Raw genomic sequence first — 26,596 nt, forward strand, 5'->3', positions numbered from 1 at the left:
GGATGCCGACTAATACAACGCCATCCTGGGAAGGAGGTAGATTCACGAGATGAAAGCAGTTCCCTTTACCTACTACCAAGTGATTCGATTCCCTACCCCTACCGGGGTATATGAGGTCCACGGGGATCAGGTGTCAGCTAAAAACAGTCACCAGAGTACAGTGAAGAGATTGATCCGCGGATCAAAGGAAGAGACTTCGCGTTCCAGGAAGAGGCAGGCATAGCAATTACAGTGCACCGTCGGGGAGGGCTCGGCAGAGTTAACAGAGGGACCGAAGACCTTGGATGAGATAGAGGTAGTGAATTTGGGGGAAGGCGACGAAGAGAAGTTCACATCAGTGGGGTCTAGTTTGTCTGAAGAATGGAAGGTTAACTTAGTACAATTTTTGTCTACCAAAAAGATGTGTTTGCATGGACGATTGAGGAAGTCACCGGATTAGACCCAGAATTCGCATGTCATAGGTTACATATAAGGGAAGACGCGAAGCTAGTAAGAGAGAAGATGCGAGGAATTAGACCGAAGTACGCCGAAAGAATTTGCGAGGAGGTCGCGAGGTTGAAAGGGGCAGGTATAATACGAGAGGTGTCATTTACCGACTGGTTGTCAAATGTGGTAGTGGTGCCTAAGAAGAATGGCAAGGTACGTATGTGCATCGACTTCACTGACGTGAATTTAAAATGTCCCAAGGACAGCTACCCCATGCCGAGAGTAGACGAGCTGGTGGATAGAACTGCAGGGTTTAAAGTGTTTTCCTTCATGGACGCATCAATGGGATATAACCAGGTGGCCATGTATGGGCTAGATCAGGAGAAGACACCCTTCGTGGTGGAAGGCGGTACATATTGTTATAGGAGAATGTCGTTTGGATTGAAGAACGTCGGGGCCACATTTCAGCGGCTAGGGGAGAAAATGTTTGAAAGCAAGATCCGAAAGGGGATTGAGATTTATATAGATGACATGGTGGAGAAGAGCATGTCGGAGGAAGAGCATTTGGAGGGTTTGAAAGAGACGTTCAATATACTGCGGTCATACAATTTAAAGTTTAATCCAGAGAAGTGTACGTTCGGCGTTACTACGGGGAAGTTTCTGGGATACATAGTTACTTACCGGGGAATAGAGGCCAATCCCGAGCAAATAAGAGCCCTAGTGGAGATGCCATCACCTCAGGATGTCAAAAAGGTGTAGAGACTTGTAGGAAGGGTTGTGACTTTGAATAGGTTCATCTCAAAGTCATCTGATAAGTGTAGGCCGTTGTATCGGTTGCTGAGAAACACTCTGGATTTCGAATGGACCGCGGAATGCGAGGAGGCATTCCAGGAGTTGAAGAGTTATTTAGGTAAGGCTCATCTGCTGTCGCGACCGGAACAGGGAGAAAAATTATACTTGTATTTGGGAGTCACGGAGTATGCCATTATCTCAGTACTAGTCAGAATTGTGGGTAAGTTAGAAAAGCCGGTGTACTTCCAAAGTAAAACACTGCTAGAGGCCGAGACCCGGTATAGCAGAGTCAAAAAATATGCCTTGGCATTGGTGTTCTCTGCCCTGAAGTTGAAACCATACTTTGAAGCACACTCTGTAGTGGTGGTGACAAATCTACCTTTAAAGCAAGCGTTGAAAGCAGAAAAGTCTGGGAGGATGCTGAAATGGGCAGTAATGTTGAGTTCTTACGAGATACAATATCAGATCAGAACAGCGGAGAAGGCGCAGGCGGTGGCAGAATTCTTAGCAGAGTTTCCAGTGGAAGATCCCACCTGGGGAGAAGAGATGATCATGGAGCCGGAAAAGATCATGGAACAGGACTGGTTGGACCTCTGGGATCGAAGAAATGGGTGGAGAGTGTTCGCCGACGGGTCGGCCACAGACACTTGCAGTGGGATAGGAGTGGTGTTGGTCACGCCGGAGAACAACAGAATGGAGTTAACCATGAAGTTAGGGTTCGCGGCATCCAATAATGAAGCAGAGTATGAGGCGGTAATAGCGGGCATGAGAATGGCAAAGGATGTGGGGGTAAAAGAACTGACAGTGTATTCGGACTCAAATTTGGTAGTGTGCCAGGCAAACGGGGGGTTTGCCGCGCGATGCCCGCGGATGGTAAAATATTTGAAAGTGCTGCAAAAGAGGGCCGCCGGGTTTGCAAAGATCAAGTTCATACACTTGGGTCGCGGCGAGAACAGACATGCCGATGCCCTAGCATACGTGGCTGCCACAATCCCTGAGTTTGAAGAGAGAGTGATAAAGTTCAAGCGATTGGAGAAACCTAGTACAGAGGAAGTGGAAGAGGAAGGGGCTGAGATATGTCAAGCGGAGGAGGAAGAGCGGGGTTAGATTAAACCCATCAAAAGTTTTTTGTCTGGGGACGTGGTGAAAGATAAAAAGGAGAAAAAGAGATTGGAGCAGACTTCTCGGAGGTATGTGCTGATAGAAGGGGAGCTGTATCGAAAGAATTTTAATGGGCCTTTGCTAAAGTGTCTCGGGCCGAAGTTTGCCCTAGAGGTGCTGGCGGAGTTACATGGGGGAGACTGTGGAAGTCACTCTGCGGGCAGAACAATAGCGCACAGATTGATAATGCAGGGCTACTTTTGGCCACACATGAAGAGGGATGTCGTGAACTACGCTAAGCGATGTGAAAAGTGCCAGAAGTTTGCTCAGATGATCTTTACGCCAGTGGAACCACTACATAGTGTGTCTAGTATGTGGCCTTTCGCAATGTGGGTAATGGATATAGTGGGTCCACTGCCCGTGGCTATCGGCAAAAGGAGATTCATGTTGGTGGCCACAGATTATTTCACCAAGTGGATCGAGGCAGTGGCCCTGCAACAGGTCAAGGAAGCTCAAGTGATCAAGTTATTGTGGGAGAATATTATCTGTAGATTTGGGTTGCCATATATTATCATAGCCGACAATGGAGCCCAGTTCACCGGATCCAAAGTGCAGGCGTTCTTACAAGTATACAAGGTGCAGCAGGGGTTCTCAGCTCCATACAATCCAGAAAGCAACGGGCAGGCAGAATCTTCCAACAAGACCATTATGAACAATCTCAAAAGGAAGCTAGAGGATAAGAAAGGCGTGTGGGCAGATGAACTGAGTCATGTTCTCTGGGCATACCGGACAACGCCTCGAACGTCAACCGGGGAAACTCCCTTCTCTTTAGCTTACAGAGTCGAGGCCGTGATTCCCTCGGAAATGGTGGTAGCCACAACGCGGACAAAAGCGGTGGAAACAGGACTGAATGAGAGCATACTAGCAGTGGATATGACTTTAGCAGAAGAGAGAAGAGACGCGGCGCGAATCAGACTAGAGGAATATCACCGTAGCCTTCAGAGATGTTATAACAAGAGAGTCAAGCTGCGACAGTTCAAAGTAGGGGATGTCGTGCTGCGACGAGTGACGCACAGTACCAAGAGAGAGAATGACGGAAAGCTAGGACCGAACTGGGAGGGGCCCTATACGGTGGTCGACGTAGGAGGAGCTGGTACTTACAAGCTGCAAACAACATAAGGAAAAGTGCTAGAAAAGCCATCGAATGTGAGAATGTTAAAAAAGTTCTATGCTTGAATGTAATGAAAGTCCAGAACGACACACTGGAGCTGTTTGTAAATATATAATACAATGGCACTTTTGAGGAGTAAATTTCGCCCTTATGCATAAATGTAATAGTCAGGCTAAACACGGTTTGAGGGAAAGAGATGCCCTAGGACGAGAGGTCCACCTCAAATTAGAGTCGCGGATCCGGGAGAGCCATCTGCGGAAGAAAGGCATACGCTGCACTGGGGGCAAAGAGAGAAGCCCAACGTTTGGCGAAGCCACTCCAAAAGAGAGACCGCGGTGGGGATGAGCCCTCCGCGGACAAACTGCTTAAATCGTGTCCACGGCAGGTTGAGATGCCCCGATGGAACTCGAAGTCTATGAGTGACTGCGAAGTGAAATGAGATATTCACGAGTGAGAGGCGTGGGTCACACATGGGGGCAAGAAGAAAGAAGGCCCTAGTGTAGAGACTGACAAAGGGAGAGAGAGTAGAGACAGAAAAGGATGAATAGCAGCATGTCAGGCAAAACAGTAACTAAAGCCAATAGACCATACATATAATGGGGAGGAGTGAAACAGTTCCTAACCAAACCAACACACAAGTAAAAAAGGAAAGTTAAAATAATATCAATGGCACACTTAGTTGGAAAAGTTAGTTACAAGACAGCTAGTAAAATGACAGATAGCCAACATAGGGGATAATCTAAGTTCGGCAACAAGTCTTCAGCAAGAGGTGCATGGTCGAGAACACTCGAGACAGGGCCCGGGGAGGTGGCCTCACAAACAGGGTTTTCAGGTAGCAGATTGAGAGGGGCAACATCAACTGACTCAGAAACAGTCTGCTCCGCGGCAATGGGGACCGTGACGACTGGATCTTCTGGCATGGGAGAGGGAGGTTTTTCTGGGAGGAGTCAGCCTTCTTTGATTAAACATGCATGTTCGTCAGTGAGCTTCTTGGCCACACGCTTGTCGACTTGAGCTTTGAAGCTTATTCGTAGCTGCTCCATGTCTTAAGTGTGTTGCAGAAGGAGAGCGGCAGTATTCTCGGTGTGTTAGAGGACAAGGGCTTCCCGCTGCTTGCTTAAGCGGTCATTCATTCCGTCCATAAAGGCCTGGTGGGAAGCTTCGGCAGTCCTTAGTTCATCTTCAGCTTGAAGTTTGGCCATGTCCGCGGCTGACAGATCAGCTTGAAAGCGTGCACAGGTGGCCCTTAGTCCATTGGGACCGCCGACCTCCTTCTCTAAAGATTCCACAGTACTCAGGGAAGAGAAGAGGCCGCGGATCATGTAGGCCATGTCTATGATCACCTAGCAACGGAAAAGCAGTCAGAATAATGGGCAAAACAGAGAGTGGAAGGTGTGGAAAGAGGGACATACCTTCTCCCAGCTGGCATATAGGGAGGTGCGATGCTGTTCAAAGGTCCCAGTATCTGCATAAGCCAGGTCGCGGGGGAGATGGGAGCCATAGAACATGGCTGAGGCCACAGCAGGGTTTTCCATAGCAGAATCCTCCATATTGACAGAACGGCCGCGCACCTTGAAGGTGGGGTGGAAAATTTCCGAAGCCGTGGACTCGGGGAGAGATCGAGCAGTTTCCTTGCCAGGGCACTGCAGCTGTGGAGAGGGGTGAGGAGCCGCGGAAAGTTTTACGGTAGGAGATGATCTACTACGCTTGTGTGGGGGCTCTTCAGACGAGAGATCCGTGGACGTGGGGGCAGCTGAGGCCGGGACAGCTTGGGAGTTGGGGACTTCAGTTACTTCATCATCAGAGTCACTGTCAAATAACTTAATCTTGGAGACGTCCATGGGGGAAGGCGGGGAGTCGACAGGAAGGGAAGTTGGAGGAATATATTGATCTTCCCAGTCAGCGAGGGAGCGGAAGGAAGGGGGTGTATATCTGCAGGACGGAGAAGGAAGGTGGGCAGTGGATTTTCTGACTATCTCCGCTAGAGCCCGAGCCTTGGCCTGAGACTTGGTGGTTTTGCGAGTGAAGCCGCGACTGCGAGGCTTACTTTTGGGAGGATGGGACACAGATGGTGGAGGAGGTGAAGGCCAAGGCTTTCGTTCTTTGGGGGGCGGTGGACGATAGAATGGAGCAGAGTATTTACCTAAAGTATGCAGAGCGGGGTCAGTCAACAAGGGGGTTCCGTGGGAGGGACCTATGCCGAGAACTTTAGCTTGAGAAGAGCCCAGGTTGCGGATTTGTTCAAAGACCGCGAACTTCACACCGGTGTAAAAGCGGGATTTCGAGTGGGACTTCCAACCTGCGCAATAGAGAAATAAAGATAAGGAGTGAGTCCGCCGCATAATCGATATAAGAAAGAGATGTAGTAAATCGAACTCACCGCGAGGCAGGAAGGTGAGATGGTTGAGAGTCACTTTAGATGGAACATCCGCAGACAAGAAATTACCGGAGACATACAGGGGGTAATGGTGCCAAGTTTTGTCCGAGGTGGTGAGTTTGAGGACGAAGGACTATTTACTGGGACGGACACAGAAGGAGTGATATCCAACGCTCACGTCTTTGGTGCTTTTGCGTATATAGTAGTGAGAAATTATGTCGCGGAGGACTATTTGGGGCTCATGGTGGAGGTTGTAATGGTTTGCGGCATACATGATATGCCAAAAATTGCCTATACCCTGGCAAGGGGGAATGTTGAAGTGGTTACATACTTCGACATCTAGTAGAGACAGCGGTAGTCGCAAGCCAGAGACAATTTGACCAACCGTGGCCACGAGACATCCAGGTTTGGGGGGAACCAAATGGGGGAAGTGAGTCACATCGGGCACGTGCTCAAGGAGGATGTCGTCTGGTATACCATAGCCAACCCTAATCGCTTCTAGGTTAGGTCGACAGGAGCATGGGGGAAGCGGTGGAAGTTTGAAAGGCCGCCCAGTGGTGGAGGGGGCCGCGGTGGGATCAAATGGAGGAGAAGACTCCTCCACATATGACCGCGAGGAAGTCGGACCCTCTGATTGGGAATCTGACATGAGAGAGAGCTAAGGAAGATGAACAGTTCACGAAAAGAAATGCAAAAGAGAAGAGGAAAGATTACCAACCTGATGCGTCAACCCAACAGCAAGAGCAAACACTTGAGCAAGCAAAATATATAGAGAGGATGGGTGAGAAGAAAACTAGAAAGGGGAAAGGGTTGAATGTAAAGAGGAGAGAGAGTAGTGTAGGAAGAAAGTAGGGAGTTCAAAAATGGCGTCTGGTGAGAAAGAAGAAGAAGAGTGAGGAATAAATGAGAAGGAGAGAGGAAGCGAGTGGAAGTTGAAGTGTGAAGGGGGTAAAAGGGTAAAAGAAGGGGATCGGAAACCAAGGAGCCGTCAGTTGAACCAGAGGATGCGTGACACGTGGAGGAGTGGGAAAGGAGGCAATCCGAACCAAGCACTCGTGGGACACATGTGCCAATGATAAGAAAGCATGAAATAGAAGCCAAGGGAAAAAGCAGGCAAATTGAGTTCTTGAGCCCACGAACATTCAGGAGGTTCGCGGACTCGAGAGGGGGCATTGTAGCGACCCAATTTACGATGGCCGATGGTCCGGCGGGTGATGGATCCAGAAAGAGGACATGCAGTGGGTGAAGGGCATTCTATTAGGGCCGCGGACATAAGAGTCAAGTATGAAGGCTGAGAACCGAGGACTGATAGTGTAGAGCCGCGACGTGAAGGGATAGCTGACCTGGAATTGTACCATCAGGACACGTGCCCAGCAGGAGCACGGGAAAAACCCTAGGGTCGTACGGGAACCCTCCATGCGGCAATCAATGGACCGAGGGATGGAGGGACAGGTGGATGGCCTAAGAGAGAGATGAGAGATTATAAATAGAATAAGAGAGGAGGAGAAAAGGATAGGTCACAATAGCTAGGACCTTGCATACCACGAGCGAACTCTCACCATGGGCTTAGTGAGATTATTATCTCTGAGATAATTGATACCCCTACTCAAGACATCCTCGATCAGTCAAAGCAAATAGTAAAGGAGAAAAAGGGTTTCCCTGTCTGAGACCCCTACCAATCGAAGGGAAGCCAATTGGACCTCCATTCACCAACATTGAAATTTTGGTAGACTTTAACAGAGTCATAATCCACTTGATCAATTTCTCTAAAAAACCATCTTGTCTAAGAACACCTTGTAGAAATGACCATAGCCCAAAGGCTCATCAACCCCGAAAGGAACCTAGCCCGAAGGCTCTCGCCGATACGCCATTTTGAGTAGACCCAACCACCTCCACCTTGTCCATTTATTGCAGCAAAGCTTTATCTCTAGCCTAAAGGTTCACCTGGCCCAAAGGCCCATCACATAATTACATAAGGAATAAATCTCAACCAATAGTAGTCATCTCTTAAGCTAGTACAATGTTCGATTGGACACATTCCCTCCCTGCTCCTTGGAGACCATTTTACCAATAACCCTTTTCAACTGTAATGGCATGATTTTAACTAAAAAGTTACTCATGCATATCGGTCGAAATTGCTTTAACTGTGTAGCATTTCTCTCCTTAGTAATTAAGGTGACAAAGCTTGAGCTCAGGCTGATCTCTATCACTTTGCGGTAATAAGATTGATTCTTGTTTCCGTTTGGTGTATTATCAAGTCCTTACTCATGTATTCGTGCGTTTAGCTCGAGTAGAGATTCAAACCAATCTAAATTCTATGACAACATACAACTTTCTTATACTCTAAGTAAGGAAACTAGTGAGTAAGTTTCATAGTGTTTGCTAGCTAAGTTGCTTTGTTGAATCTTAAATGACGCTAAACATGCGAAATACAAAAGACGGTAAAAAACTAAGATTTTTCCTAAGATATTCAAAGAGAAAGGAGTGGAGGATCATGATGCTCATGCAAGGTCACATTACCCTATCTTAGTATCGGATTACCACCATCTCTAAGCTGTTATGGGTTCATTATCAACTCTAAGTCAATTTCCCTAGCGTGAGAAGTTGAATTGGGGTTTCATCTTTGAAATCCCATCTTAACTCCTGGACTCATACAACATAATCCTGTTAACTATAAAAGGAAGAGATTAGAGATAACTCGCGCGCGCAGCTAGCACAGGCATAAAATGGGAGGTGCACGCAAGTCCTTCTAAATTTCCAGGTCTGAAGTTTGGCCAGACACTACCATTTTAGAGTAGTGTGCTATATGTGCCCTTAAGTCCAGGCAGTGAATCTTACTTCTAAGAAATTTTAACGAATCCTCTCATGAGCTTCATTAATCTTCCACTTTGGAGGATTTCAGCTCATGATCCTTGGATTTGTTTCAAGTTACAAGATAGATAAGTAATAAGAGATAGAAAGAAAGAAAGGAATGTAAAATAACTTGATTACCTAAGAAAGAAAGAAGTTTTTATTAGAACTAACAAGTGTTTTCCACCATTAACATATTATAAGCTTTTTTTCTTAAAACCAAAAACTCCCCACTAAAAAAAATAAAGACTAAGTATTAAAATGGAACAAGAGTCAAGGGAGTTAATGTAGTGCATCCCCCCTTATTTTGTTTTCTTCTCTATTTGAGAGAAATCTCATTTCCTCCCACGTGAAACAAAAAATCACATTTACTTCCTTCTTACTTACACAATCCAAAAACTTGACACCTTACTTTCTTTTGATTATTAGCACCTAATCTCATTAATTACATATAAGGTGTCACTTTTGCACCAATTATTTGCACCTTTGTCTTGACTTACATGATGACTCATCAACTCTCGCGGCCCCCGCATGGTGGGCCCATGTGTAATGTCCAGTGGTGGTCTGGTCTTTTGGCATTTTTGCAACTTTCCGCCTATGGGTAGAGTTCGTCGCACTGATCGTCTGAGCAGCTCACTTGTCGCATTTGGAGTCTTGGTTCAAGAGATATAAGCTTTGATAGTTGGATGCTTCTGTGCATGTAATCCTGTTTCTGACTAGATTCTATACTGTTTGAGTCTTTGGGCTTTAGTCCGGATTTGTTGGGCTTCACATGGGCTTGATCAGAAGGCTTATGTATACTCCTTATTCCGTGCTTAAATGCTGGCTTTATCATCATTTTTACATTAGTTGCTCCAACCTGCAAAAACCACGAAGATGCGATTATTTCATGATTATTAAGCACAAAATTGACCAAAATATTACATCTCTACAGGGTTTTATAATATAGTTTTGGATGCTTATCACAAGTCATCTAGAATATAAGTCTTTGCAGAAAGATCTAACAGTTCTACATCATCCTTGATAATATACCAGCAAGTCTGGAAAAAGATACCTTGAAAGTCGTCAGGACCCAGAGAACTATCCACTTCCAGTAACATGTCTAAGATTGCATTCTAGCAACAACATGTTTGGATCTTCGAAAGCTACACCAACAACAACGATTCAGATCTCTTGGTCTTTCCATTGTTTCCTTTTATCAAGTTTATACGTGGATGGATCTTGATGCAGTATCAGCCCTATCAGAGCAATGCAATGCAATAGTGGAATAAGCCTGTCAGAGTGAAATAACCCTTTGGTTTTAAGTTTCGGGTGTTAGTTTTATTTCAGTAATTGTAGGCCTTGTCCGTGTCGCAATGCAAGAGTCTAGTCCTTTTATTTTCGTAAGTATTTTAGAATGCCTATATCATGGTTTAGTTAGGGTTTTGAAAAGTAGTTTTTGATTTGATTAATTAAACAGAATAGAGATTGTCTGTTCTTGGTTGTGAGTAATGAGAGCAATTGATTTATCGCCTTGCATAATCTGGTATCAGAGCTATAAGATTTCCTGACATCATGCCTCGAGCAAGACATGTAGCAGTAGGTCATGGTAGGGGTCAGAGGATGGATCCCTTAGAAGATGTGTATAAGTGAGATCGTGTGGCCGATCTCTAATGGCAGGTTGATGCGCTCACCGCCAATTGTCAGCTCTCCAGAAGCAGCCTGAGCGCCGCCGTCATTCTCCTTCCCCAGACTCGGAGGAAGAAGATAGCGGCGAGAAGGATGTTAATCCTTTTGTTCCTATAGTTCGACAAGCAAACCATGACAATAGGTGCTGGGAATCCGGCATCAAAGTAGAAATTCCTGAGTTCTAGGGTAATCTGCAACCAGATGAACTTATTGATTGGATTTGTACTGTGGAAGAGATTATTGAGTTCAACGAGGTACCTGAGAACAAATAGGTTCCCCTGGTGGTCACAAGATTTTGGGGAAGGGCTTCGGCATGGTATTAACATGTGAAGGCCACTAGAAACAGCCAAGGTAAGAACAAAATCGCATCTTGGGATAAATTAAAAAAATATATGAATGCGGCTTTCTTACCCTATAACTATAAGCGCAATCTATACAATCGCCTCCAGAGTCTTCGACAAGGGTCTCGATCCATTGATGATTATACACAGGAGTTTAATCAGTTGGTGGTGCATGCTGATTTAATGGAGGGCGATGAACAACTGGTTCACCGTTATCTGGGAGGGTTGTAGCAGAATTTTCAAGACACACTAAACCTGTTCGATCCATGGTCTATGTCTGAAGCTTATCAGCGTGCTTTGTGCCTTGAGAAACAATTCTCACGAAGGGGTGGACTTACTACTCCAGTTACAAATTCTCGACCTATTGTTGGGATGCCAAATAGATTTCCAACTCTGCAAGGTGGGGGTCAGCGATTCAAGGATACTACATGCTTCAGCTGTGGGGGAAAGGATCATATCGCCTCTAATTGTAAAAAGAAAAGTTTGTTTGTGGACAATGATGAGCCCACTGATGCACAGTTGCACAATTTTGATAACCCATTGTTTGATGTGGGTGACGATGAGCAACAAGAAGAGATCGTTCAAGGTTTTTTTTTTGCTCGGTAAGTGTAAATTGAATTAAGAAAAGAAATAAAATAAAAGAACTGTACAGGAGTGGTAGAACCTACATGTTATACGATGTAGGCTCAAGATATTCTAAAATAGCAACCATATGGAACCTCCCATTCATATAGCCATGGGGGTATGCCATTTGATAAAAAAGCCTTATTCTCAGCTAAGAAAGATCCAAATTTTTCTAGCCTGGTCTGTGGCTAGGTTAGCCTCTCTCCAGTTGTGCGACACTTTCAAGCTTTGCACCTTTGTCATGCAAATTTTCCATCTGCATAGGAGTTGCTAAGGGATGCCCCTTGAGTTAAAAGTTGTGACAGCTGCTACCGAATCTTATTCCACCCAGAGATTGCTCCATCCTTTTGAAAGGGCAAGCTCCACACTCTCCAAAATAGCCATGCACTCGGCTGTATAGTTGTCTGCAATTCCGATACCCTTGCTCAAGAGTAAGACAAAATCACCATGAACATTTCTAAAGGATCTACCCAACCCAGCTGGACCTGGGTTCCCTCTAGAAGCCCCATCTGTGTTGACCTTAATTTGATCACCAATTGGAGGAAGCCATATGCATTATCTGATTGTAGGTGTTCTACGAGGTCAAAGTTGTAACCCCCATCGTCTGAGAATGTCAATGTCTTGTATGGAGCCATAGGTATTACCTTTCGATAATCTAGCAGAGATCCTGACTTCATATCTGATTTTTTGGATGCACAACGCATAGTTCATTTGCTTACCATCAAAGTGGATTAAGTTTCGATGTTTCCATAAAACCACCATGCCTCCAACAGTCGCTACCATCACTAAGCTCTTCACATAAGGGCTGAAATGTTCAATCTTCTGCATTGCTTCACTGAAGCTTGTATATCCTCGTGTAAGATTAAAGTTATCCTCAACCTAGTCCCAAACCCTCATTGCAAAGGGGCAATACCATAGAATATGCTCCAATTCTTCTATAGATTCTCCACAAGTCAAGTATTTGGATGCGAGTCGAACCCTTTTCTACTGGATTGCAACATCTGTAGCAGCACAACCTCTCATCAACTTCCAAGCAATTGATACTGTCTTAGGGTGGATGTATTTATTCCATATCTAGGAGTGCCAATCGACACTTGGCAATTTCTTTCTGATCTCTTGGAAGGCAGACTTGGCGCTGAAAATTCCTTTCGTGTCTGGTGTCCACATGAGCATGTCTTTCTCCACATCAATCTATGCATTCTCAGGTCTGAGTCTAGCTGATTGCATCAAGTTGAGGACTAGTTGAAGGTTCCCTCACACATTATGCTGCTTAACCTGGTGCTACATTTCTTCAATGTTTGTTTGTTGAGGTTCATGCCTTCTTGAATAGACTTATTTCCCACCCAATTATCTCTCCAATGGTCCACCCTCTCCCCAGTGCAAACAATCCACTGGCTCTTGTTGTGTACACCCTTCATGACCCGTTTAAGCCCAGGCCATAAGGATGAAATCTTGTATTTCGCTTTCTCACCATCTCTTGTCAGAAACTTGCCTCTCATGAATGTTGAAAAATCATCATCGCCACTCTTGAATTGCCACGCCAATTTCATGAGCATAGATACATTAATTTCTCTTAATCTCCTTATGCCGAGCCCACCCTCTTCAACTGGCTTGCACACTTTGTCCCATCCAATTGTTATCATTTTCCTCTGAGATGGGTCTCCTGACCATAGGAAATTCCTTATGGATCTCTCTGCCTCCTTGATCAAACTTGACGGCCACCAGTATACTGCCATGTTGTGAATGGGGATCAAAGAAAGAACATCTTTAACCAACACACATCTGGCCTGAAAAGACAGTAATTTACCCCATCAAGTAGTCATTCGTGTTCTAATCTTGTCTAATAAAGAACAAATTCTGGCTCTAGACACCCTTCCTTTGAATAAAGGAACACCAAGGTAGTTCTCTGTTAAGAACCCTTAATGGATTCCCATTTCAGCCATAATGGTATTGCGCCTTTTCATGCCAATATTACCCATGAAAATTTTGCTTTTGGATTTGTTGATGAACTGACCTGCCTAAGCCCTCTGTGAGGTGAGAAGAATCCACAAGGTCCACCATTAATGAGAATAGAGATCTTTGCAGAGGAAATAATAGCATTGACCCACTTGATAAAGACTTCAGAGATTCCAGTTTTCCTCAGAGCTTGCACTAGGAAATCCCAGCTAATGGTGTCATAAGCTTGAGAGATATCCACTTTGACTGCAATGTTACCTCCCCTTCTTTTGTAGTCTAGCTCATTCATCATTTCTGAAGCGAGCCCAATATTTGAATGTATACACTGCCCAGACTTGAACCCCACTTGTTCTTTAGATACTAGTTTCCCAGCAATCTTATTCAACCTAACCTGCATAAATTTTAAGAGAATTTTCATAGAAAAGTATCCCATGTAAATGGGTCTAAATTGCTTCATTTTTACAGCCCTTTTTTCTTTTGGTATAAGAGTTACAAAGTTAGAGTTAAAGCCAGAAGGAACATTCGGGTTAATAAAAAAAGACTGAATAGCAAAACATATATCCACACTTACAATGGGCCAACAGTGATGAAAGAATGCACCATTGAAGCCATCATGACCTGGCGAGCTTGACGGATCCATAGCAAACACAGCTTGTTGGATTTCTGCATAAGTGGGTGTACAACTCAGAAGGGCATTATCCTGTTCAGAGACCAACAAAGGAACTGCATTGAAAAGTTGTTCATCATATTGCACTGGGTGGAACTTCAATTTTTCGTCATAGAACCGCACTACATCTTTGCTTTATGGTCTCCCCGGTCATTGAGTATAGTTTCGATCTCGGTATGAATCTCGGTTAAAGGCAGAATGGGCTGTTTTGATTGTTCATTGTATGGAAATAGCTTGTGCTTCTCTCCCCTCCATCTATCCACCTCTCAGTACTCTTTTGTTTTAACATCACACATTTGTTAGTAAGGGCTTGGCTCAGTAAGAGTTCCTTTTCAATCACATTGTTCACCAAATCACACTATTCAATCACATTTTTCACCAGATATTGTTCAAGGTGACCAGGGTGAATTAGTAGTAGTTCGTCGGGTCTATTTTACTCCAAAGGATGACAGTAGTAATGGTTGGTTATGCAACAATATCATTGATTCGGGGAGTTGTGAGAACGTAGTCTCTGAGGTGTTGTCAAGAAGCTCAAGCTACCTATTGAAAAACACCCCAAACCATATACTCTGTCCGGTTGAGTAAGACTAGAGGTAACTGTCTCCAAACGTTGCCTAGTTTCCTTTTCTATTGGTGCTAAATACAAGGACAAAGTTTGGTGTGATGTGGTACTCCAATATGCATGTCATCTTTTGTTGGGTAGGCCATGGCAGTTTGATACAGGTGCGGTGGATGATGGTCGTCTTAACACGTATAGCTTCATGGTTGAATCTGTTCGAATTGCGCTGATGCCTAGTCAAGAAGTGGTGCCTAAACCGAGTACAAGTAATAGTGATTCGACTACGTTGTTATCTCGACGTAACTTTGAGAATGAGATGGTGGATTCGGGTGTGGTGTATTTACTTTTGGGGCAGCCAAAGGGGATGACTAGTGATATTCTTGAGTGCGTCAAAGGATTGTTAGGTGACTTTAGTGATGTGTTTCCTACTTATTTTCCGCAGGGGTTGCCACCTTACGCGATATCCAGCATCACATTGATCTTGTACCGGGGTCTAGTCTTCCTAACCGTCCTCATTATCGGATTAGTCCAAAGGAACATGATGAACTCAAGTGACAGGTGGAAGAGTTACTATCAAAGGGGCATATCAGGAAGAGCCTTAGCCCTTGTGCGGTACATGCATTGTTAACACCAAAAAAAGACTGCACTTGGCGTATGTATGTTGACAGTCGGGACATTAATAAGATCACTATCAAGTACCATTTCCCAATACCTTGCTTGGATTATTTCTTAGACCAGCTTCATGGGGCAATGGTGTTCACTAAGTTGGATTTGAAGAGTGGTTACCATCACATACGGATACGGATTGGGGATGAGTGGAAAATGACATTCAAGACTCGTGAGGGTTTGTTTGAATGGTTGGTTATGTCATTCGGACTTTCTACTGCACCTAGCACCTTCATGCCAGTGAAGAATCAAGTGTTGAAACCGTTCATTGGTCATTGTGTTGTTGTTTACTTCAACGATATCTTGATTTACAGTACATGATTTAGATACACACTAGCTTACAACAGTTGCGTGATTTTTTAATCAGTTCTGCACATGGCACAGTTATTTGCTACACCCCAGAAATGTTCTTTCTGTGTTGACATCGTCCTTTTCTTGGGTTATGTCGTCTCTAAGAATGGCATTTCAGTGGATGACGCTAAGGTGGACATTGTTAAAAGATGGCCTAGACCAACGACTTTACATGATTGTTAGAGTTTCCATGGATTTGCATCCTTTTATCGGCGATTTATTCCCAATTTCAGCACCGTGACAGCACCCATTACAACTTGTATGAAGGCAGGTCCATTTGTGTGGACTAAGGATGTAGGAAATAGTTTTCACGATCTCAAACAGAAGTTGATTTCGGCTCCTATCCTTGCTTTACCTGATTTTTTTACTCCTTTGGTGGTTCATATGGATGCCTCTAAAGTTGGCATTGGGGCAGTTCTATCTCAGAATGGCAGGCTCGTGGCTTATTTTAGCGAGAAGTTGACAGGTGCGCGACAAAGCTACTACAGTGCTTATGATTTGGAGTTCTATGCTATCCTTCAGACCCTTAAACATTAGCACCACTACTTGATTCATAATGATTTTATTTTGTATACGGATCAACATATTGGTAATCAGGACAAAGTTAGTGCTTGGCAACTTCGTTGGTTGTGAGTATTGAGAGCTATTGATATATCGCCTTGCATAAGATCTGCTTCTCAATCTGGGTAATCCAGGAGCTAGAGGTGTGATACAGAATGTTTTAGGTGATTATTTTTCTTGGTTTTGCTATGCCAATCCGCCGAGATACTACTGTTATGGCTGCAGACAACGGGCTTAATCTCCCTGGCACTTAAATGGTTGCACAAAAAACCCCCAGAAGCGAACAAATGCATAAAACCTCCCTATTATTTAAAACATAACATCAAAGCCAAAACAAACCAAAATACCCTTGTGAACTCTAAATTTCTATTTTGAATTTAAAGAAAACCGAGCTGACATCATCAATCTTTACTTATAATTTCGGCTTAAAGACAAACCGGGCTGACGTCATCCTATATAAATTTGTATTTACATATGACAATATATATAAAATTACACAGTCTTCTTAACCTATTTAAATTTAAATTTTCATATGAAATTTTTTTTTATAGGAAAATTTAAATTTATATTCTGTCAGGTGTCGTCGGAAAATTTTCAATCCCAAAAATTACTATGTAAATTTAAGTTTTCATAGCTCCAATGACTATATAAATATAGTTTTACATATATATGATTACGTAAAAATACATTTACATATATTCTGTCAGGTGTCGGGAAATTTTCAATCCCAAAAATTACTATGTAAATTTAAGTTTTTATAGCTCTAATGACTATGCAAACTAGCATTGAGCACGTGTTACACACGTTGGCCAAAGACAAAAAAAGTAACAAAAATGCAAAGCAGAAAGACACAAAATTAAAGTGCGAACACCATGACAGCTTATCCGGCTGGCTCGGCAAAGCCTCTTTATTTATTACGTGGTAAAGATGTTTGATGGAATTGGTGCTAAAATTCTAGAATAGAAATTCCACAAAATCCCAAAATTGAAATTTAAAAGCAATTACACTAAAAATTGTTTGATGGAACTGGTGCTAAAAACTCTATCATTTTTTCCCACTTTTCAGTTTTTTGGCCCTTGTGAATAGTTTCAATAAAGTGGTTGAGTCTGTTTGATTGGACCTAATTGGACCAAACACATAGGAGGTAGAGCAACGCGTGCACCCGTTGTGATATATCTGTATCTGCACAGCGTCGTGAGGATGCAAAACCACATAAAGCCGTGATGCCATGGAGGTGGTTGGTCACCACATTTTTTTTTCCGGCTTCAAGATTAGATAGACAAACGAATTTCTTCATAAATGTGCATGTTTCACGTTTAAAAAGGGTACAAATGGAAGAAAAAATAGCAACAGCAATAAAGTTAAAGGTAGTAGAGAATAGAGATGTACTTAATAACCAGGAACCAATACTTGGAATTTTGACCACTATTTTTTGGTGGATTAGGATGGTACATCCTAGCTTATCAAGCCAAAGCAGTTTCAGGTCCAAAATAAGATATAGACACATCCAGCGTAGGAACACCCCGAACCCTGACAAACAATTGCAAGAAAGAAAAAGAAGGACGACTAATCTTATATCGAGCCAATCATAAAAAAACTTCCATGAGAGTTGTTTCATTTCAATGATGAACAATATCTCGGAATATTCATGTGGTGCTCACAACCTTATGGAGGCTTTCAAAGCATTTCTAGAAGCAATCCTTAGTAAACACAATGCACATATCTAGACATTCTTATAACTTGTGGCTTTGCAAAACCAGTTTCGACACAAAACTTTCCAAGGACAGGCTTGATTGTTGATAATTCTCTCCTTAGCTACAACTTGGAGAATTAATTGGTAAACTAATTAGTATGGAAGATAGCAAAAGAATGTGGCGGTAGAAGAGAGGAAAAAGTGATAAGGGGGAGTTTTGAGAACCATATATATAAAATAACCAATTTGAACAAACGCGCGCACAACCCAAAATGGCAAAGATTATGTGATACCATTTCAATTGTAATAGGCATGTAAACAATTTAAAAAAACTGCCTTCTACATGATTGGCTAAAGTTTCTAGCATCCGTATGCACGAATGTGCCACCAACGATAGCCCCAATAGCTATGCAATTTGATGAAGAAATAAATATTAATTGCTCCACTCAATGAAATACACATCAATGAACTGGCAAACATTTCAACTCACTGAATCAATCTCAACCCACTTAATATTGTTGCACAAAAGTATCCATTCACTCAATAAAGTACACATTATGCAATTTGATGAAGAAATAAATATTAATTGCTCCACTCAATGAAATACACATCAATGAACTGGAAAACATTTCAACTCACTGAATCAATCTTAACCCACTTAATATTGTTGCACAAAAGTATCCATTCACTCAATAAAGTACACATCGCCGGAAGGACACAAATTTCGATACTTTGTGCCAATCTTGCACTTAGTCAAGCGGAGTTTGCTGCATAGAGAAAGTTGAACTGGGTTAAAGAAAAGTGAATTGAATTCTGACAAATTTGCTGCATAAGTTTGACACTCATCGGATTACATAATACCCACTTAGCTATTTCCCAATATAGTAATGAAATTTGACTGTGGTAGAATATGTGTAGATAGATATGATTGGAAGGAGCATTTTAGAAATGAGTTGCTTACAAAAAAAAAAAAAAAAAAAAAAAAAAAAAAAAAAAAAAAACTGGATAGTTTCTAATGTCAGATACACAGCAGGCATAAAACTTATCTATCAAGGTAGAGTACAAATTATACATAGTCACCTGCCAGGACCACAAAGACCAAAGCATAATCAGTACAGTAAAAAACCAAGCTATAGGAATACATGGGTTATCAACCAAAAAAAGAGTTAACAGGAATTGGGTGAAGGCAAAATACTAAGAAGTGACTTTGTGTTTAGTGCAACACCATGTGAAAGAAGTACACTGACAAATATATTAGTTAAACTAAAAATGAAGAAAATAGTAGTATGGCTAGCTAAACAAAAATTCATTTAGATATAGGTTAGAAAGACAAAACAAAAACATGTGGTTGAAATGATCTAGAAGCTCATTGCTTCAGTGAAATACATTTGGACCCAAAGAATCTAATACAACAACATTACTCAATAGCCAACACAATTAATAGCTATCCTTTATGCAAGCTCCAAAATCATACTGACAATTCAAAACAACCAAAAGCCGCAACCCTGAAGAAGGAAACACAACATAATGGAGGTGTCAATATAATGGTTGGATCAACAAACAATATTCAAAGCAAGATACCCAAAGAAATCGTGTTAAAACCATTCCTGAAATATAGGAAGGGAGTGTTGAGTGTTCTACAACCACCCCCCGCCCTCATTTGACATTTTAGCTTTCACTCTCAGATGACCTCGAGTAAATTTGATGAGTCTCGTATAGAACTATGACAAAATATGTTCTAATTTCGAAAAAAAAAATTACGTATTGCAGAGAAAATATCATCAATAATGAGCATATATCTAATGTTAATTGCACACTACCACATGAATATGTCGGTATGACGGCAAAAGGAGTCGAGCAACATTTGCTTGACATACCTCTTTTATCAGCAATCAACTAAGACAGGGTGATCCCCTTTCGCCCTACCTTTTTATTTTATGTTAAGAGCTTCTGTCTTTGAATTTCTTGAAACTGAACAGAGAAGGGCTTATACATGGTTGCAAATTGGGGAGATTTTGTCAACCGGTGTCTCATTTAATGTATGCTGATGATCTTTTAGTGCTGGGTAAGTGTGGATTCGAGGAGCAGCATCATTTGAACAATCTGCTAAAGGAGTATTGTAGAGTGTCAGGTCAGACTATCAACAGAACCAAGTCGCAAATTATTCATCACCCCAAATTGCATAGAAGGTTTGTGTACTTTTTGAGACGAAGTTTCATGATGTCGTCTACTTCTATCCTGCCAATGTACTTGGGAGTGCCAAATTTAACAGGGAAGGGTAGAGTTCAGAAGTTTAGTCCTCTATTGGAAAGATTTCAAAGGAAACTGGCAGGATGGAAAGCTAATTGTTTATCTAAGGCAGGCCGCCTCACTCTGGTAAATTCAGTTTTATCTTCGCTGCCTACTCATGCTATGTCTACCTGCACAGATACTGGATCGAATGGAGACTATCAGAAGATCTTTTTTATGAGGCCATACACCATCAACAAGGAAACTTCATTATTTCCCATGGAAGTTAGCATGTATGTCAAAGAATAATGGAGGTTGGGCATAAAGGAACCGCAAGTTACAAAATTATGTTTTCTTTGGCAAAGAAAGGTTGGGATCTACCGAATCCAAAGATCATTATGGGCTCATCAAATGAAACAGAGGTACTTTCACAACTCTAGTTTCTTGAAAGGCGAAGTAAAATCTACTTCATCAGGGCCGTGGAAAAGGATTTGTGAAACACGAAAAAATTATCAATGCCGGATCGGTCCGAAGCTTGGGAATGGTACTTCTATTAATGCATGGGATGAAAAATGGATTCCACATTCCGAGGATTTGGTGAACTTCTTCGGGAAACCACTAGACTGTCCTTTTCACCTTGTTTCTGACTTCATTGACATGGATACCAATACCTGGGATTGGGATAGGTTAAATGAATTTTGGCCGGTAAAATATGTGGAGAGAATTGTTTCGATACCTATTACACCAAATGAGGAGGATACTTTGATCTGGAAATGGGAGGACAATGGAGAATACTCGGTGAAGTCTGCTTATAATGGTTGCATTCAGTTGGTTACAGCAACAGATACTTTGGTTCGAGATAACAATGTTTACAAACATGTTTGGAAGATGAAAGTCTCTTTCAAACAAAGATTTTTCGTATGGCAATGCTTGCAAGGTGTCGTCCCAACAGCAGATATTTTGGCATCTCATCATTTTCATGTTTATCCAGAATGCACCATGTGTGAGAGATTTCCTGAAACACAAACTCATGTTTTCTTTGAGTGTTCCTTTTCTAGAGCTATTTGATGTGGAACAAATTTGAGCGGCCTTGTTGATCGGAGGAATATGAATATTGGCAGTTTTAAGGAGCAGTTATTGTGCTTATTACAATATATAAGGACAATGCAAAATGGTGAAGTGCAGTGCTGCTACTTTGTTGGGGTCTTGTGGATTATTTGGACCGCGAGAAATGAAACAAGGTTTCAAGGTAAGCGTCCACATCCATCTCGATACATTAGCAGAGTCTTGAAACACATACAGATGGTTATGGAAGTCATGGCCCGCCAGACGCATAGGGAAAAAATGTTGGTTTATATTAAATGGTTCCCACCCAAAGAAGGCCTGGTTAAACTAAATACAGATGGGGCTTCTATTGGGAATCTAGGATATGCAGGGGGAGGATGTATTCTCAGGGATTCAGCAGGTCATTTCATAATGGGAGCTTCGATTCCAATTTTTTTCGCAACCAACAATGAAGCGGAATTTGTTGCTCTATTATACGGACTTCAAATTGTGACAGCAGCTGGATATATGAAGGTTGAGGTAGAAACAGATTTTCAATCGCTGTTTAAGGTTTTAATGGAGGATAACTTGAACTGTCATTGGTTATTAGATAGAATTGTTACTCAGATTAAGATAGTGCTGAGTAACTTCCAAGAAGTGCACTTCAGCTGGGTTTATCATGAAGCAAATGGGGCTGCAAACGCGCTAGCCTCATATGCGGCGGCTCAAGTAAAGAACTATCGATTGTTACGGCAATCAAATGTACACTTTTCAACTGGGCCTGTTCGAGACTTGTCTTTCCTTCCGCCATTTTCGTCTATATGGTGGCATCAGGCGCCAATGGTTGTAAATATGCAAGTCCTTTATGATGTCTTGGGTATATGTAAATCACGTTTTGTTTAATAAAAGGTTTACTGTTACATCAAAAAAAAAAAAAAAAAAAACCCATATATGCTAGGATAGTATTTTAAAATAAATGGTGTTGTAGGTGAAAGAGAAGTTTTTAAATTTCCAGACGGTATACTGAAACGCCATACTGGTAGTTAGAGGAAAATGAAAGGGGATGTTAAGTTGGCTTATGTAAATTGAAATAGGCTATGTACGACAATAAAATACCTTCTTTCTTTTGTGGCAGTCTCAAATACAACAGTGGGATCTTTAGAGAATTCATTAAGAGTAAACCCTCCAAGTTTAGAGAATTCATACAGTAGTTAGTCGACTTAAAGAGCATGCAATGCACTCAAATCCAGTCTAATATTAACTAATAATAACACCTGAGAATGAGTTTCCACAAACCTATTAGTCGAAGTCATAATAGAGAACCAAGACCTTAAAATTTGGTTTTAAGTAGCAAGGAAGACCACCTCTTTTGCAAACTAATTTTTTGAATAGACAAAAGATTTATAAAGTTAATTAGAGTAAAACAGGACTATGCTGGCAAAAACCAAAATCCTATTTTAAAAATAAATAAATATCATATTCGAGGCATTCTAGCTCCCCAGCCTCATGAATGTCTTAGGGTTATTTTGCTTATCAAGATGTGGAGTTTGTAACAAATTATTTCACATTCCAATTAAATGACTAATTTCGAGAAGGGGAAGAGAATTCCCAATGGGACATCATTGGAGACCATACCCCTTGAAACCTAGTTATAAATCACATTCATATCCTACACAACAAATCCTATAATGCATATCTTATACATAAGGATGGCAGAAGCCTTTGGGGCTATTGCATTACCACATATAAGGGTTAATGCTAACATAGCAATAGGTGGTATCAAAAGAAAGCCTCATTAACCAAACTTTAAAATAAATACTAATTCAAAAGCACTTACAATTCAAGGAGAAGCTAAACCTTTGTGCATTAGTGTTTGAGAAAGTACCAACTCGGATATCACCCTCACCTGCAAACTGAAGATTAGAAGTGTAGCTGCATCAGTCGCAACAATCTTCCTAACCTATTTAGCAGTTCAAAATAAGGTTATCACATGAGACAGATTACTTAAATGTCATGGAAAAAGAAAATAGTATTAAGAAGTGGGACATGAGATGTAATGTTGGTACTTTTATTGCCACAGCCGTAAGTGTTAAGTTCTCACAATCCATCAAGACAGAGAGCATAATTTTGAAAGAATGACCTGTGTTTTCACTAAATACTAATACCAATTGCTTAAAAATCGGTTATGAAATAACCCGTGTTTTCACTAAATACTAATAGCGATTGCTCAAACATTGGTTATGAAGGCTTCCTAGAGACGATTGATCATAATGTTGCTTTGTAACATAGATCATGAATAATTTCCTACAAATCATAAATATATGTAAAAAGAAGATTAAAAAAAAAGTTAGAAGATACCTCACATGTTGCTTCAATGAATCGGATAAAAAACAGTGTGTTTCTCTCGTCCCTTAAATTGCTCATCTTTTTTTCTGAAACAATTAGAAGGAATGGATGCATTCTTACATAATTTAACAACATAAATAAAATATAAAAAGCATAACAAACTGTAAGTATAATCCAAAAGGTCACCTTGCCAATACACAATACTAGTTTTGGTGAAGTTGTTTTTCGTCCATCTAGTGGATGAGTACATGACCTGTGACACCTTTACTATTTACTATTTTTTTATGAAAATAGTAAAAATTCGACAGATAGATAGCATTCCCCAGAGAGTGCGCTATGAAAAGATAGCTTCCCTTATAATTTGAAGTAAGCATTCTATAATTTAATAGTATTCGACGCATCATTAAGCTAACCTCAAAATTTTCAGTACACATTCTGCTCCGGTCAAATTTAAGGAGTTCAGGTACCTCATTTTAATACTTGATAACAAATTCTTCAATAGCACGGCTTTGACTACTTTAAACGCTTGACCAAAGGTTTTAATGATTATAATCTTTTGACACAAATGTTTAACAATGTTTGCTGGAATGTTTCCCTTTTCCAAGCTTAGTAATATAACAGTCGCATGCTTCGAAAAAACTACGCATGTCAAATTCAGGGTAGTCATGAAGAAATCCAGTGCTCAATCAATATTATATGTACTTGGATAGTATGATAATGGAATCTTAAAACAATATCGTTACTACTAATACTACTAAAAGTCTAAAACTGTATTTGTAAAGCAGTCAAATGAATGCTAAAGTGTGAAAGAAATAGTTAGAATTCATGTTCACCTAATGTCATGTGCTTCTAAAAGGAAATACATATCATCTACTTATCCAAAGCTATAATAGAAAGTCAAAGCAAATTAGTAACTCCAACATACCTCGTTTCCATTGTAAGTGGTAAAACTGAAGAAGTATCCACTGCCACAGGTTTGCGTAATTCTCGAAGAGACTCTAAGTTCATTCGTTCTTCACTAACGTACGACGAACTTATGTTTTTTCTAGTCAAACTACCTCATCCAGGTTCATGCGATGTTTTCTTTTATCCAAGAGTCTTATTGTAAGAAACGCTAAGTCAGAGGTCACAAGCACAATAACTATATGCCTCTTGGTTTGCCTCAATAAATACAAATAGTACCATAGACCAAAGAATGGATAATCAATTATAAACTATGATTAGTTGAAAATTGATTCATTAATAAGTTGCATCCTGTTGGACTTAAAGGCTGTAATCAAGTTCGCAATGATACATAGTACATATTTGAAGAGCTTATCATATTTAACATAATAATTGAGGAAGCCAAAACATCACTCACAGCTAAAGACTTAACAGAAAAATCCATAAAGTACCATATCATAATCAAATAACATGAAGCAAAATCAGTTTAGGACTTGGTATTAGTACGTCCTAATAGTCAAGAAGGGACTAATCATCCTACTTGATTCAAGGTACCACCATGAATCCCATTATAAAAAGAAAAGCACAACTTCAAAAAATAAATCAATTGAACCAACAATCATTGAAAATGAAATAGATTGATGCAAATAAATAACTAAGGAATCGGAGGTTACCTATATATCTCCACCTCCGTTATCTCCAAGTTGTGTCATCTTTGTACCACCGACAAAAGATAAAACCAACACGTAAGTCAGAAGCATCAATAGAGACAGACACAAAACCTTATCAAAAATATGTTCCAATATTTTACGGACCAGCGAACAAAAAGATGTGCATCATCAATAGATGTAGCATCCGGCAAGTAATTTAGAAACATTTGTTGAACAACTTTGACTTTAGTAACAGATTCTGAAGCTTTGGAATTGTTGTCTGCTACGATGTGATTCTTTCCCCCATCAGCTTGTTGCAACTCTGTAGTATGATTGCAGAACAATCAGCTGCTTCTTACAGAGGCAAAACTGGCAAAATGAACCACGTGTAGGAACATCATGCCCTGCAACTTCCATACAATCTGTATGGAAAGCTCTCTGACAACCATGGCAAATATATCAAATTTTGCCACCCCTTGCATCAAGACAAACTGTGCACATGTCCTCTGGGTAATTGTGCTCAGCAGTATCTCGACTAATCAAATGTTGCAAAGTTCAAAATCTATCTTGTTTGCAAAGGACAACAACATGTTTCAACCGCACAACAACAGTTCCAAGTAAGTCAATTGCCAGTGCACAAGTGGAAATGTCTTTTGATTTCAACCCAGCATTTTGCAGTAGCATCACACAGAGAACCTGCAAATAAATTGTAATTAATATCCACACAAATATTTTTCAATTGGTGATCACAATGAATAATATCTTTGGATTGCAATGTTCATGAAGGTACTCTAATCCATGAGTTGTGCCTAGAGCCACTCTTTTTCTAGTAGGCCAATCCAGAACTGGCTCCCCAGGTTTAACCTCTGCAATTCAGAGGCATATATTTAGAGAAAATTGTAAAATCACGTAAACAAATTATATAAAATAGGTAATATCCATCAAATGACATTTCACAATACTGATGGGCAATGGATTTAAGGGAAAAAACAACACCCGGAAATTCCATAATGACTAATCATAGTTATGCTAGCGAAGGGGAAGATATAACAGTATGTCTTCATAACGTATTGAGAAACTTAAACAATAATAAGAAATTAATGGACACATATTAAGACTCACCAAAAAAAACAAACTCACCCCCACCTTCACTGCTCCTCAACAACCTCTTTGTCGAGCTTTGTTGAGCAATCAATTGCTTCAGTTTTTCTTGTTCGGGTACTCTTACAATATCGGCCTTTTAGTCGCCCATCTTTTTCTCTGCTTCTATGCTCGATTAGCCGTGTTGTTGACCCCCTTTATTTTTTTGAGATGGGAGAGGTCTTCTAAGAGATTTTATGTGAGACGAAGAAGGGGTAAGCATCGGTTTTAGGCTTCTGTGCTAGTTCCAAGATGTGGGAGAGAATAGAAAAGAATCAGTTCTTATTCTCTAATTAAACTTTTCCATTTATTAACCTCTTATTAAATAACGCAATTATTGCTAATTAAATGACATTAATAGTAATGCGTACAAATGAGAATGGCGTGGATTTGGTTTTCTAATATACTCCCACATGAAAAGACTGATTGGCCCTATTTAAAG

The 26,596-nt window shown here is 41.1% G+C and overlaps 3 protein-coding genes across 3 annotated transcripts; 2 read left to right on the forward strand and 1 right to left on the reverse strand.

Annotated features, from left to right (window-relative positions):
* Window positions 1-501: 501 nt before the first annotated feature.
* LOC147525227 (uncharacterized) lies at window positions 502-2,325 on the forward strand. Its single transcript, XM_086578717.1, has 2 exons — window positions 502-835; window positions 1,421-2,325. Exons 1-2 carry the CDS (start codon window positions 502-504, stop codon window positions 2,323-2,325), a joined length of 1,239 nt encoding a protein of 412 aa, XP_086434843.1.
* Window positions 2,326-12,588: 10,263 nt separating this feature from the next.
* On the reverse strand, window positions 12,589-14,662 carry LOC147525228 (uncharacterized). Its single transcript, XM_086578729.1, has 4 exons — window positions 14,618-14,662; window positions 13,878-14,006; window positions 13,365-13,697; window positions 12,589-13,137 (listed from the first exon to the last, which is right to left on the reverse strand). Exons 1-4 carry the CDS (start codon window positions 14,660-14,662, stop codon window positions 12,589-12,591), a joined length of 1,056 nt encoding a protein of 351 aa, XP_086434855.1.
* Window positions 14,663-19,840: 5,178 nt separating this feature from the next.
* LOC147525229 (uncharacterized) lies at window positions 19,841-20,341 on the forward strand. Its single transcript, XM_086578733.1, has one exon. It carries the CDS (start codon window positions 19,841-19,843, stop codon window positions 20,339-20,341), a length of 501 nt encoding a protein of 166 aa, XP_086434859.1.
* The last annotated feature ends 6,255 nt before the right edge of the window (window positions 20,342-26,596 follow it).

This window comes from Coptis chinensis, chromosome 1 (assembly GCF_015680905.1).
Source record: "Coptis chinensis isolate HL-2020 chromosome 1, ASM1568090v1, whole genome shotgun sequence".
Classification (NCBI taxonomy): domain Eukaryota; kingdom Viridiplantae; phylum Streptophyta; class Magnoliopsida; order Ranunculales; family Ranunculaceae; genus Coptis; species Coptis chinensis.